The sequence below is a fragment of the Haliotis asinina genome, chromosome 10 (assembly GCF_037392515.1).
Source record: "Haliotis asinina isolate JCU_RB_2024 chromosome 10, JCU_Hal_asi_v2, whole genome shotgun sequence".
Classification (NCBI taxonomy): domain Eukaryota; kingdom Metazoa; phylum Mollusca; class Gastropoda; order Lepetellida; family Haliotidae; genus Haliotis; species Haliotis asinina.
In genome coordinates this window covers 12,610,348-12,625,917 of record NC_090289.1, presented here as the reverse complement: position 1 = coordinate 12,625,917, position 15,570 = coordinate 12,610,348, and the positions used below count along the sequence as shown (strand labels likewise).

The 15,570-nt window shown below is 43.8% G+C and overlaps 1 protein-coding gene across 1 annotated transcript in view; it reads left to right on the top strand.

The window, feature by feature from the left end:
- Positions 1–15,570, top strand: part of LOC137298104 (sodium-dependent phosphate transport protein 2B-like) — a 35,636-nt gene that overhangs the window by 3,079 nt on the left and 16,987 nt on the right. The window contains exons 5-8 of the mRNA XM_067830183.1: positions 2,921–3,112; positions 3,856–3,974; positions 4,413–4,481; positions 5,718–5,820. Of these exons, the coding sequence (XP_067686284.1) occupies positions 2,921–3,112; positions 3,856–3,974; positions 4,413–4,481; positions 5,718–5,820 (483 nt within the window). The remainder of the gene's footprint in view (positions 1–2,920; positions 3,113–3,855; positions 3,975–4,412; positions 4,482–5,717; positions 5,821–15,570) is intronic.

The following is a 15,570-nucleotide window of genomic DNA, read 5'->3' as shown; positions in this document are numbered from 1 at the left end:
TATCCATGTATGAAATGTTTGTTATATTAAATATTTTGTTCAAGTTTTCAGCTTAAAAGTTCACAAACTAAATAGCGCATGCAGCTAGTAATACTGCTGTGTCAACAAAGAACGGATTCTGCGTTGTATCAGGTTAATAGGTTAGAACATTTCACTTTGCTTGTGAAGCCTTCACTGAAGGCAAGCACTTGGTTTTGTTCCCCAAGTTTGTACAGTGTTGGAGGCCCATTCTGATGTCCCCTGAGGTTCTGCTAATGACAAGTAAAATAGGGCTGCATGTTTCTTGGGCACATTTTTTTTCAAAAGTGACGAGGGCGGTAGGACTTTCTTTTCTAATTTTTGAAAGGAAAAAGTGACGAGGGAGGAACACACTTTTTTTCTCTCTCTCACAGAAATACAGCTTGGAAAGTTTAGTATGTGTTAATGAGTTGTAGATTCAGTCACACTCGTTCTTACAGACACTGATTCCCATGGTGGACAAATGGATGACTGGGGTGCAACCAAGTCAAAGTTATTTTTGGAAAATGGCATTAAAACATTGTTACACGCCAATGCCTGAGAAACATTTAATTTTTTTATGTAGCCTTAGTGCTACATAACCAATATCAGTCATGAATCATTAATGTACTGGTTATCAATATGGTTTGCAGTTCCAATATTGGCAGCCCTCGACAAGATGTAATGACTCAGGTGTCATAAATTCTTGACACATAATGTATACAAGTTGGGCAGTAACAATGCATCGAACTGTGGATGGATAGCAATTGTTAGTCTCCTATAACAATTAGTCGATGGAAGAACCGAAAAACTGTCGATGCATCGATAGTGTATGTGACAATCGATAAATGCGAAACTCAAAATACAAGAAGTCCCAGGCTCGTTCACTTTGACTTTTTGACTGCTTGAGGGCAGACTTGCAGTTTCATCAAGTATATGTCATAACTGTTTACTTGATCTTGATTTCAAGTGTCTTGTCAGGATGAAACTGCAACTTAATTTTATTTCATATATATAATATATTCTTTTCGGATATGATTTCAAATGAGTCAATTCAAGGAGAAAAAAAACTAGGTGCAGTTCCTCCAAAATAACATATATGTATTGACACATACTAGAATTAACAAAACCTAACACAACAATTACTAGAGGACTCACAAAGATAACAAAAGCCCGGAAGGAACTCTTTAAAAAAAACTGTTGCAATTGTATTGCAGTGGACTATCGCTATAAAGTATAACAACAGCAACTTGCAATAGACAGTTGCTGTTGCAATAGCTGTTTTTCCCACAATAGACAAACCAGTATTCAGCTGTTTAAAAATTGGCCGGAAGAGGTGGGCCACACTGAGGGAGAAAGAAATCCTTACACTCATTACAGCTTATTCATCTTGACTTGATAAAGTGAATATTAATGCATTACATGGCTGTGTCACAACTGAATGGGTCCATTTATGTTGAAGGGGTGCACCTTTGTCATTGGATTGTTAACATGTCTGAACAGCCGAGACAAGGCTGCCGTTTGACATGCCATTGTCAAGGACTTGTCTTCAATGTTCTAATTTTCTTTTAATTACGAAGGTACACAGAGGTTTTAATGTTTCTGATGCATGCATGCCTCGCAGGAAAGCAACATTTATAACATACCCTGCTCCCTTATTAAATGTAGATATGTAGAGTAGCTCAGGTCAAGCTGAACAAGCTTACATTTCTGTCATGTAAAGTTTAACTAACTTGAGCGGGTGACTGTAGGTTAAACCAATAAGTAATGCTTTCTGCTAGACTTCGATTGTAACGTTAGGCACTGGGCATTCAAAAGCCATTGCTAAACATATGTAGTCTGGTCTTGAAGCTGCCGTAAAATCATGAAGTTTGTGCCTTTGTGAGCTCAATTTGTGAGGATAAATCCAGTTGTCCTGCAGTGGTTGTGTTGAAACAGAACTAAACTCTATAGTTGTTGGCAGTGTGGAAACTAGTTTCCAAATTTTGATGGAGAGTTGAACTAGTTATGCCTGAAAGTTACTAACCCACGAAGAAGTTCAAATTTTGAATGTAAAACCTAGGCAAAGGATTATAAATCAGACATCACACGTTTCATCTTTAAGCTCTAATATGATGAACTAGGCCAAAATCTTGGATGATTTAAAATGTATTCAGTCTTAACATCTTGGAGAGAAAGATATATTTACTAATTATCAGGGTTGTGACGATTAATCGATACGCAAGTTATCTGGATTCAAGAGCTGCACGATATGATACATCGATAGGATTGTCATGTATCGATTCAACACGATACTTACATACTTAGCAGTCAACGAAAACACCGTCTACATTTCTGTTTAGATTTTCGTGGAAATTATTGCCATGGACATGCTCCGACTGAGATAATTTTCACAAATTTATTTTGTTATCTGTGCAAAAAAGCCAATTGTGCCAATGTTGATCCCTGCTGTTCCATTTTTTGGGAAACACTACTTTACTGACACATGCTAAACATTTTTAATAAAATGTCTTTCATGATGACATATTTTATTTTTCTTGGTAGAAGAATACCTTCTCTGAAATGACAACATAACAGCACATTATTTCCAGTACTTTCATTTTTCTGTATACAAGGACAAAATATCGTGATACGTATCGCATCGTATGTATCGAACTACCAGTATCGTCATACATATCGTATCGTGGCATGGACGTATCGTCACAACTCTAATTATTCCCATAAAAATTCGCTAGCCAGTTGGGTCAGTGGGTGTGAAGATTTTCTGGCCAGACTGTATATTTATTAGTCACAGACTTGTGGGCAAGTGGCTGTTTTGCACACTAGTTGTTTGGTGTGTGTACTACAGTTACAAGAAGCATATTAAGTCTTGCTATATATATGAGTTTTGCTGTTACCTGATCAGAAACATTTTTCCTTGCAGTCATTACAGTACAGAATGCAATACCTATTGTTATGGGTGCAAACATCGGTACCAGCATCACCAACACCATTGTGTCGATGGTGTCTCTGAAAGACAGACAGCAGTTCGAGAGAGCATTTGCTGGTGCCACTGTTCATGACATGTTCAACTGGTTGACTGTCATTGTCTTGCTGCCGGTGGAAATAGTAACAGGTAACGTCTGCACTCTGACCTTTGCTCATCTCAGTTGGTTTGCCTTTTCTACTTTCAGCTTAGATTTTAATGAACCTAATAAATAATATCAGCTGGGATGAAGGGGTAACAAAGTGGTTAAAGCATTCTCTTGTCATGCCAAGGACCTGGGTTTGATTCCCTATATGGGGAATGTGTCAGCATTCCTACCTTTGTTCCTCTTGATTGTCTTGATATTTCCTCTTTTAGCTTCATGCATCAAGGTTAGGTTGCTATGCTCGATCGGATGGATATGTACGTGTATGTCGTGCACAGTGTTAGTTGTTAGATTTCATTCGGTCTTTATGCTCCATATTTGGTCATATCTTATGAAAAGACAATGCTTCTTGTTACCTTGCCTCATGCTCAGCCTTCAAGAGATGTAAAAGGGTTTCATGAACTGAATACATAATGTCAGTTATGAAAAGGTCAAATGTAATGTGTCATATTTGGGATTTCACTTTCTGAGTAATTTAAAGTACAGATTGTAGTACTTTTTGGGCCGAGTCCCATTGAGGATTCAAACCAACACCCTCAGTGTCAGGCACTAATCGCCAGCCCACAAAGTCAAACCCGCTCAGCCACTAAGAAAATAAATCCCAAACACATTACATGGGATACTCATGTCAAACTATAGAATGGTATTTTAGTGGGCTAACAACAAAAAACATGTACAAGTACAAGGAGTCGCACAAATCACCTGCATGCATCCTGTTTTTCCAAAGGTTATCTCTACCACCTGACTGAAAGAGTCATCAACTCCAGTGATCTTCACACCTACAAGGCAGGCAAGAAAGACATGCTGAAGGTCATCACACGACCTTTCACAGACCTCATCGTCCAGGTGTGGTATTCAGCCATGTCTTCAAAACTTCAGGTGTCCTTTTGTAGTAATTACTACCTTAATTAAAGTATCAGAGAAGAGTTTAATAGTTCAACAAAGATGGACTGTCCCATGAAAAGCTGGATGAGAACGGTTCTTCAGCTATCAATGGTTGTTGTAAGGACCAATCGGGTGATCAGGTTTGCTCATTTGGTTGACACATGTCCTTGTATCCCAACTGTGTAGATTGATGCTTATGGTGTTGATCACTGGATTGTCTGGTCCAGACGTAATTATTTACAGACCACCGCCATGTAGTTGGAATATTGCTGAGTTAGCATTAAGCAACAAACCAATTAAAAATTAAACCATTTTGAATATGAAAACGTTAACATAAAATATTCAGAAAGATATAGCAATCATACATCTACTGAATCATGTGAATATTTCAATCCTCAGGTAGACAAGAAAGTAATTCTGAAAATAGCAGAGGGATGCACTGAATACAAGAGTAAGAGATTGTTGAAGGTATGTATATCCTACAGATCAATAGGATGTTCAGAAATTGGACTCAGATCCCATGATTTCCTCATTCTAACATACCAGACAAATTGTGATCTTTTCTAGTAACTGATTCCACACCTTGATTAAACAGCATTGAGAACACTAAATAGAAACTGGATAACTCATCCTATAGCTTGTACCATATTTCTTTTTAAACAGGGATTAATTTTTTAAATCCATTTTTCGTTTTAAAAATCACAAATGTGTTTGGTATTGACTAAAGATATCAACAGTACTCATTTCTTTGATTCCAAGACTATACGAAATACGAAGACAGACATTCAGTGCTTTAAAATGTTTGAATGGCATTTTGAAGTCATGAAGGTGAAAATTGTCCACTTCTGTTTTATGAGGAACACACTTTGGAGTATATGCTTACTCCTCCTTGCCTATGTACACAAAGATTATACCTTGAAATGCTGTGTTCCTCATAATTCGAAAGATGGCATCTACTAATTTCCTCCTTTATTTAGTGCAGTAGTCATGACAATGATATTCCATACAGCTAGCCGCAAACCAGGAAACAGACGTCTTGTTTTCTGCTTTTGGTAGTTCATTAAAGCAAACACAAAATGTAATTAATACTTAACCAGTCAAATTCCATGAAACACCTTATTTATGTTTTGAATAGTGAGTGAGGTCTTGTGTCACTTTCAGCGATATTCCAGTAATATGGTGAGGGACAAAAGAAATGGGCTTCACACATTGTATCATGTTGTCTTCAGCATGATGAGGACAAGCTTTAACCATTAGGCTACCCCATTACCGCTGGTTATGAAATATTTTCTACAATGATGAGAATATGGAAGTACATAGAAGATACTAAACGACCTGTGTAATACCATTTTTATTAAGCGACTGAGTGATTTGGTATTAAATGAACAAAAGGGAGATTGAAACTAAATTTTTCATGAGTTTAATGAAAATGGTATTTCACGGAAGTGACTTTAGCATTCTGTTTATTACTTCCAGAACAAATTGATAGAAACTGCGGCTACAGTGTGAGGACTCGCAGTTTTCCTCGAGTCAAACATGGCCCAGTACTACTGTGACAGCAGCATTAGCATTGTGACATCATAACTCTGAACCCTTATGACGTCATACATCTGACGGTATTACACTAGTGTAATATTGCTGTAAAAATATTACAGTGCAGTATCTTCTACAAGCGTATAATAAAGATTGTTCTCTACTCCTCAGGTGTTCTGCAGATTCAGTGATGTGACAACAGCAGTGAATGTCTCCTATGACAACGGAACCGTCACTGAGCTTCAAAACACACAGGAAGTTGGAATGGAAAAGTGTATGTAAATTTTGTTGTACATCCAGGTAGAAAAATATTGTTTTTGTAAAGTTTGCCAGATGTGTGCTTATATAGATGTGGATTTGTGCTCTGGAATTAATAGTGCCAACAAGAATACCCTTTATGTGTTGGAATGCTGTTAAGTCAGGGGTCTAACATATTTATCAGAGGGGCACACAAAGTAAGTGATCTAGACTACCAGTTCTCAGACATTCATTTTTGTGGGAGCAATGGTTGTTGAGTGGGTTAGATAGCTGACTTCGTGTGCTAGTGATTACGTGGATGAGACTGACAGAGTTGGTTCTTGGATGGGATTCAGCTCAAAATGTAATAACATCTGTACTTTACTGAGAAAGTGTTCTAAAAATCATATCATCAGTAGTAAATAAGTGTAGGAGAAAATACATCTCGGAGGTTTTGGTAGAAAATGCAAAACCTGAGGGGGAGGGATTTCAAGGATGGTTTCAAGGAGTGTACTCACATTGAAATGTAGGTGGAACGACTTCTGCTGAATGTTGTGATGATTCTCGCAAAGATTGTTTACAATTATAATATTTTAGTGACAGGTGAATTGATATGCAACCAGTATATCTGTAGTAACTGTAAAATATATGGGAAGGTTATGAAAATTTACTGGATTACTTGCTTAAATTATTTAACTTTCAAACTGCTGGAATGTGCCGTAGATGGCCGAAGTTTACAAGCTACTTTTCAAACACATGAAACTCTCTTCACACTCCCCTGCTGAATTAGTTGGCTCCGACAACTAACTGGATGCCAACGTTGCAAATATTCAAAGGTTAAATAAGAAATCAAGTAAAAAAATGATTACACAAAAACAAGAATCAGTGCATACATAAAGTGTCTCATACCTGTTCATGCAGTTATGCTCGCTTGAAGAAATCAGTCATAGCTTTTTGCTCTGGCTGTATAGAAAAGCGAGAAGACTTTACTTTTAATAACAGTTCGAGGTTTTCACTGTCGCCTTCACACTCATAGTAGCTAATCAGCTGATCAAGGCAAACACAAGCTTCCTTGTGAGACGCATGGGTGGGGGAGGTGGCACCTGCTCAAGTTTGTCATCATCATCAGCCTTGCTGTCAGAACACACTGCTTGGAGGATGTCAGTGTCACTCAAAGATTCACTGTCAACATTCACAAGATCATCGGCAGGAACAGTCACAGTTGCAACTTGTGCATAGGATCATAGTGCATCGCAAAGATCTGACAAAGCCGTGTCTTCTTGTGGGCCCTCATTTGATTGGATAATATCCACATGACGAATGCAATTAGCAATTGTCTTTTCACTCACAGCTGTCCAGGCTTGCTTGATCATCAGGATTGCAGTGCTTATGTTGACAGCTGGAGTCTGGTTCGTGTCAATACAAGCTTGTGGTAATGTGCTTTGAAAGCACGGATTATTCCAGCATCCATTGGCTGTATGTGTGCAGTCGTGTTGGGTGGAAAGAATTTAATTTGACATGTGTCAGCTTCACATTGAGGGTGTGGCTAACTGCATTATCCATTAATAATATGACACGCCTACCTCTAAATCTCGTCTGCCTTGCCAATCACAAAGGGATTGATTTTTAGTGAACCATCTGCATTTGCACACAATGCTACGCTGAATAGTTCTTTAGAGTGTTTTGTACCACTGACAGGCTGAGATGCAAGTGTCTGATTCGTTCCAAGTTTGAAGAACAATCCAGTGTCTTCTACATTGAAGATGTCTTGCTCCTCATAGTCTTCAAGCGCATTCGTTAGATCTTCTCGACCCTTAATCACCGCTTCTTTGTCAGCACTTGCCGCTTCATCTTCATACTTCCTGCTTGATACACAATGTCTAGCCTTTCACTTAAACTGTGTTAACCAGCCACGAGAATAAGCAGCATGTGATACCCATGCTATCACCAAAAGCACATGCTTCTTCAATTAGCATTTCGTCATTGATGGGCAAATTTCGACTGTTCACATCAGAAATCCAAATATAAACTGCTTCTTCCATCTTTTTATGTTTAGCATTGCGGGCACATGATAACTCCAATAAGCTATCAGGAATTTCTAGCCACTTTTATTTGTCTTTCAGAGTGTTGCTGATTGTTGACTTGCCAATGGCGTGACCGAATTCTGTGCCAAAATGTTTAGTAAGGGTTTCTAGGCTTGCTGAGGGATACTGCTCCTTGTATCTACAATTTTCTCTTTTCCCTCGCGTTTACGTTTGTTTGGTAGACTTGCCATTTTGATTGACTGACAAAATATTTCTCAGAGTAATTATAGTGACCCACAAATTGACACGCCTCAAAATTCGAACAAACCTGTAGAGGTTGCAGATTCTTTGAATAGAGTCCTCCTTGGGGTACTTATAAGCATTTAAATGTTCTTTAAATTCTTGCGACAGTTGTAACTATATTTTTTCAATAAAATATATCTCGTGAGACCACCCCTACAGGGCCCCTGGCCCCGTGACAGCCAAGAGCAGGTAACTCTTCAGACTATAGCCTCCAGCAAAACACTTCCGTTCTGTAAGCAATACAGACAGAATGTGGGGAGGTGGGTGGCCGTACCCCAAGGAGGACTCTATTCAAAGAATCTGCAACCTCTACAGGTTTGTTCGATTCTTTTTCATAGAGATCCTCTTTGGGGTACTTATAAGCATAAGACAGACTCCCAAAGAGAGGCATTCTGTCTGCTCATAAACCTGACATAAGATGATAACCTTTATTACGAACTGAAAGTAACAAGGAATCAAACTTACCTGGTCACGTGACCTTCTGTGCCTTGCGGTGGGGTGCGGACCAGGGCCAGGCTATTACATGGTCTAACCCTACCATTCTACGAGAAAGCCGTAGGGTGCCTAAACAATTGTCACCCACCGAGCACGCTCGCTTGACAGTCTGTCTAGCTGGTAATGTCGGATGAACGTGCCCGGTCAGCTCCAAATAGCCGCGGAGCAGATCTCCTCAATGGGCAAGGCAGGCGCATATGCCTTAGACGTCGCCACAGCCCTAACCGAATGAGCTTTCAAACCCTCAGGGGGGCGTACGACCTTTCGAGGTGTATCCCATACAAATGGCAGAGACAAGCCACCTAGATATGGTCTGCTTGTTCGCCGGAAGGCCAGCCTTGCCGCCACCATAACAGCAGAACAATTGATCATTCTTCCGAATGTCTTTTGTTCGTTTGATATAAGCCTTAAGGGTCTTACGGACATCTAAGACGTGGGCAGGTCGAAGAGAGGTACCGGGCGGCGAAGGCTGCGTGAAAGCAGGGAGCTCAATAGGCGCCGTTACGTGAAAGGTGCTATCTCTCTTAGGACGGTAAGTATCTGGCAATCAAATGCTCACTCTGTCTTTGTGAAACACCGTTAATTCAGGGTTGGTGGACATAGCGTGTAAGTCGCCTACCCGCCTGCCAGAAGTTACCGCCACAAGAAAAGCAGTCTTCCATGTCAACAGCTGGAGGGACAGAGCCGACAGATTGTGAAAAAGAGGACCGGACAGCCAATCAAGAACGACTGGCAAGTCCCACAGGGGACTAATCCGCCGGACAGACGGACGGATTCTGTCCACGCCTGCAAGGAAGCGCTGAACTAGAGGGTGCTGCCCCAATAATGCACCATCGACAGGAATGTGGAAGGCAGAGATTGCCGTGGAGTAACCTCTAACCGTAGAAGCGGCCAGACCGGCTTCCAGTTTAGAATGTAAAAACTCCAACACAGATACTAGATCTGCAGAAAAGGGATCGAGAATCCCCCTGTCGACACACCAGCGCGCTTAACAGGCCCATCTATCCTCATATTGAACGTTCGTTGAATCCCTCTACGAAGCCAGAATTGTGTCTGCAACTGGTGCAGGAATTCCTCTCGCATGGAGGCGATTCCGGACAGCGGCCAAGCCACCCACTGAATCCTGGGATTTGGGTGTGGCGCTCCGTTCTGGGATAGTAAGTCCGGTCAAAAGGGAAATAGAACAGGAGGCTGAGCCAGAAACCTGAGAATTACCGGAAACCAGCTTTGAGCCGACCAAAGCGGTGCCAGAAGCACAAGTAGCCGAGCCGGTTGTGCGGTCAGCTGCGAGAGGACTCGTGAGATCAGAGGAACTGGTGGAACGCCCACAGCACTCTCTGTCCAGTCGAGAAAGGCATCGTTGGCTATCGCTCTCGGATCCGGTATCCTTGAGCAAACCAGAGGAAGCTGATTCGTCACCCAAGAGGCAAACAGATCTACCTGGAACGACCCGAACAACTGGGAAATAATCCCGAATATCCCCCGATGCAGCATCCACTCGTGTGGGGCTAGTATACGCCTCGATAGCGCATCCGCGCGGACATTGTATGCCCGGGAGATATACGGGGAGTACAGATTTCAGACTTCCATCCACCACCACAGGTGAGGAATCAACCAAGCGGGAGTCTCGAGAACAGTCTCGTAGCTCTCCGAATGGGACCACAACTGGGCTAACGCCTGCTGAATGGTTGAATGGGTCGCATCCTCAACCTCGCACGCCAGACCACGTCCACTGTAGCCGCCATAGTGCCCAGTAAATGAAGCCAAGTTCTTGGTGTGGCCCTGGGGAAGTCGAGAAACTGAAAAACAGTTTTCTGAACTTTGACGATGCAGTCTGGGGCTAGGGAAACAATCCCCTGAGCCGTATTGAACCGTGCCCCCAAGAACACCAGATCCTGCATGGGGGTCAGGTCTGATTTCTTGAGATTGATGATCCAGCCGAGATTCAACAGGATGTCCATCACTTGCTGTGTGGCATCGTGTGATAACAGGAGCCCGAGGGCCCTCAAAAGCCAATCGTCCAGGTACGGATGACAACACCTGCCCTGTGACCTGGCTAGCTGAGCCGGAATCAACATAAGTTTGGTGAACACCCTCGGTGCTGTGGAGATGCCGAAGGGTAGAACCCGAAACTGATAACACTTCCCGTCGAACGAAAACCGAAGGTTTTTCTTGAACTCGGAACATGGAGGTAAGCGTCCTTGAGATCAATTGACGTGAGCCAATCCCCTGTCTCCACGGAGGAGATCACTGACCGCAGTGTCTCCATCCTGAAGGACGGAACCTCTATGAGCTTGTTCAGCCCCTTGAGATTCAAGATAGGTCTGAACCCTCCGTCCTTCTTGGTCACAAGGAAGTACGTTGAATAAAACCCTTCTTCTTGTTGACCTTCCGGAACCACCTCGATGGCAGCCTTGTCCAGTAACGACTGGACCTCGGCACGGAGGACCTGTGCTTTTTCACGGGAGAACGGCACCGGCGTGTGCCGAATCCCTGAGAAGCGTGGAGGGTCTCGCTTTCACTGTGGCATATGGCCATCCCTGACTGTGGACAGGACCCAGGGATTTGAAGTGACAGCCTGCCGCCTACAGGGACTTCTGGCGCAAGGCAATGTACCCCCACATTCGGCAGTTCTCCGCCTGCTTGTGTGGGGGACACCAAAGGCTCTGGGCAAATGTTTAACGGGAAGCCGGGGCAGGCTTCCCTTTGCCCCGAAAAGGCTGCTGTTGCTGCGACTTGCCTTTTGCCCTCTTGCTTCGTTTGTGCTGCAGCGGAGCAGTCCACTTAGCACCTTCCTTCGTCGGCGCCGAAGGGTAAGCCAAAGCAAGAGTGGGAGGCCGTTGGCGAGTCGAGGAGGGTTGCTCTAACAAGGGCTTAGAGTCCTTGAAAGTGCTAACAGCCTGCGCGGCCTCTCGCACAACCTGCAGTGCCCCAGGGAAGAGGGAAGATCCCAACCTGTAGGGCAGAGCTAGGAGTGCCTGCTGGGTAGTGGGGGAGTACCTGGCTACGGATAACCATAGCCGACGCAACCCCATGACGGCCCCCATCATCTGGCTGGCACAGCACCTAATGCTGTCCCGAGCCAGATGAGAGTACACGTCCGTAAGCTGCCGGCCCAACACTGCCGACTGAGAGTCGTCGGCAGCGCTCCCATGGTCCAACAGCTGCCCCTGCAAGGCAGAAAGGTAAGCTGAATGGACCACTACTCTCAACTGCTGGGCCGCACACCTATACAATTCCTCGAGGGCTGGAGCAGCCGTGGAGAAGGGCTTCAGCCGTCAGCCCTGCCTGGCCGAGGCCAAGGAAGAGGAGGAGGACCCCCCAGGGTGACCGAGGCGTACACACACTCGTCCACCACCGGCGGTTCGAACAGCGAATCCTCATCCAACTGATACCGGCGGCTAATCTCCGGGAGATCAAAGCGCGACCAGGTACCCGAAAAGAGCGGATTCACTATCTCCCCAACCAGCGATGGGAGCAGGCGCAACCTCGCCTCGGCGACCTTAGTAGGCGCGAACGCCTCCTCGGGAAGCCGAAACTGCAAGGGGTCGGGCTCTGACACAGGAATAGAAACCTGAGGTAAGACCTCGGCAATTTTCTCTCTAACCTGTTTGAGGGACGAACCGAACGAGTATGTGACCTCCGATTCGCACTCCTCCCCAATCCCCTCCTCCTCGATATCCATCTCCTCGAGGGTGACTCGTGAGCCCAGGAAATGGACGGGGAGTCGATGCCCCCAACGGCTGGGCAGTACTAGGCTGCCTTCCCACTGTGGCACTAGGCGCGCTGACCGAGCCTAAGCTCGGGCCGCAGCCTCCCTCAAGTGAACCACCATGGCCGCTCAATGAAGATAGGGTGTCAAGTTCGTTTCGGAAACCCGACAGCGCCGAATCTATCATTGATTGGACCGAAGACATCTGTTGCTGAAACAAGGCATTAATTGAATCAACAGAGATTAATGGTGCTTGCGAAGTAGGGGTAGGTGCAGAGGATACAGTGGCAGAAGGGGAAGGGTCCCTAAACACCCTGGCCTTCTTAGCCGACCCCTCCGAAGAGGAGAACATTTAAATGCTTATAAGTACCACAAGGAGGATCTCTATGAAAAAGAATTACTCAGTGTCTCGCCTTGCTACTCAGAGGTAGTTGATCTTCTTATGCTTCAAAGACTGTCAAATTCTTTCGTGTTAGGGCACGCGAGACCCTCGGTAATTGCGTGTGTAAACATACAGGTGCTCAGCCAACCGGATATACAAGACAAAAAATACATAGTTTACTGTTTTGTATGTGAAAGTGACTGTACGATTATGGAAAGCGGATTTCCGGATAGGTGAGTAATTTTACAACATTGTGAATTCTTTTCAAGGAATTTTCGTTCAGAAGGCGAATTTTGCGGATATCTGAGCACTTTCATTAACTCTACAAGACACAACCATGGAACTGGTTTCTGCACTCCTAGAATGAGAATGTATCCAACTTCTAAGACCCATGAAGGTCCCGGATTAGAGTAGGCCTTCAGCAACTCATGCTTGCCATAAAAGGCGACTATGCTTGTCGTAAGAGGCGACTAACCGGATCGGGTGGTCAGGCTTGCTGACTTGGTTGACACGTTATCGGTTCTCAATTGCGCAGATCGATGCTTATGTTGTTGATCACTGGAATGTCTGGTCCAGACTCGATTATTTACAGACTGTCATATAGCTGGAGTATTGTGAGTGTGGCGTAAAACTAAACTCACTCACTCACTCATTCACTCACTCGCTCACTTCTATGTCATATACTTAGAGCCAATAATCACTTATGTTTTTTGCTGTGAAGCAAATCACACACTGTCTACATTATCTAATAATTCTAATAACTTTCAGTTAACAACCTATGCTAATAGTAACTTGATGTTACAATGTTCCTAAGATAGAATACAAAAACTGCAGGAACAACAGCTGCAACTGAGTTAACGTGTGATAACACAGTCAGGTCAACCTTTGATGATGCAACTGCATTCTGTACCACCGACCTGGGTAGACTGAATAGGTTGGGTTGCTTTCCAGCACAGACTCACTTACTCCTTGGATTGACCTCCTGGATGGCTTCCTCTTGTTCCTCCCCTGCAGGAGGCAAAGTACTTATTTCTCCAGCCACTGCCACGTCATTCATATCAGGGCCAAGGCTTGCATCCTCATCTAAAGTTAAAACTGGCTGTGATCGCTCTCCACCCCCATCCTCCCCTGCTGGAAGATGGCCAACATCATGTGTTTCTTTTTCTGGTGTTTCTTTTGTAGAGTCTTGGATGTAAAGCAGAAAAGATTCAGGCAATCCTCCAGCCTGAGTATCATCCTCTTCTACCACTTGTTCTATCACATCGGCTTCCATTGTAGAGACTGGGTTGATGTCCTTCAAGAGTGTCTTTGAATCCAGGATTTCCTGTCTATGAATGGACTTTTCCTTGTCCTCGCTCAGAGGTTTGATGATGTAAATCGATGGCTCAATTTTACCGATGACTTTGAATGGTTTGGATTCCAAATACCATGTAACTTATGCCTTGCCAAGATCTCCTGTCGTGCCCTGTGTCACGGTGCCACCCGCCGTGAAGGGTGTCTGGACGGAAATTGATCCAGTAAATGTATTACAACAAACAAACCGACTACTGTAACAACATTTATTTATGCAAGAACCACACCAGCCAACAACCAGCCGCTTAAAAAAAAAATAACCATAAAACGAACTATTGGCTAGAGTACCCCCACATTAACAGGCAAGACCAGGGGTCAGCACACACATAGCTGGGTGCCACCAACTGAAAAGGGGGAGGAACGATTACGGTGGAGGTGCAACCTCTTACAGGGCGAGCACTGAGCCGAATAATGTTAAAACAATTAACACTAGTATATGGAGTGATCAATACACCAGACAAGTAAACTAAAGTGTGCTAGTCAGCGGGTATATAACCAGCTATACCTATCGGATAAGTATAGGTATAGAGGAGAGGTACACCTCAATAGGTAGGGCAGGAGTCCTACTACAAATAGGGGTAGGGAGGTAGTTGGTCAACGGTTAAGTGGTAAGCTAGAGAAAACCCTGGTAGGGATGATGAGGTATGTCAGAGTTAGAGTTGCATTTATGGATCTCATTCGATCATAAAAACAAATATAGGGATAAAATGTACATGTTGTAAACAACAGAGGTCTCCTCTACACGAGGATAAGTACATCGAGGTTTAAGATGGTACGTACACATCATAAATAGCAAAAGGACGGCTACTGGACGCGCACGGCCCCTTGGGGTGTTCGGGGTAATTTGATACACAGGCACCATAGGCCATGCTGCATGATACATGCACGAGCCGTGTGAGAACTATATCCTTAAAACAAATCTGGTATAACCTATATATGCTTTAACAACAACAACAAAAAAAAAATAGGGGAACTTAACTTGAATTTACGATGGATGACCATTTGTGAGTCAACCAACGTTGACATAATTCAAAATGATGAAGGTTGACATAATACAAAAGGATGAAAGTTGCCATAATACAAAATGAGGAATATTTGTTGTTATAATTAGGTATATACACACGCACGAGTCCCTTTCAGGTGTTGTACGGATAAATTATACTCTTGGAGGAATAAACTCCAGTGGAGTACTCTCTGGTTTTTGTCTTTTATCCGGTGAATAAAAGTCAGTGGACTGTGGTCCGTGTACACGGTCACGGGTTCTCGAGAACCTTTGAGATATACCTCGAAGTGTTTCGGGCGAGGACTAGCCCTAGAGCCTCCTTTTCAACGGTGGAATAGTTCGTTTGATGCCTGTTAAACTTCCTAGAGAAGTAGCTGACCGGGTGGTCTAAGCCTGTCTCGTCCTCCTGGACTAACACCGCACCACATCCTGTTGCACTGGCATCCACGGCCAACTTGAAGGGCTGGTCGAATCTTGGCCCAGCCAACACAGGTTTAGAGCACAACATGGTCTTA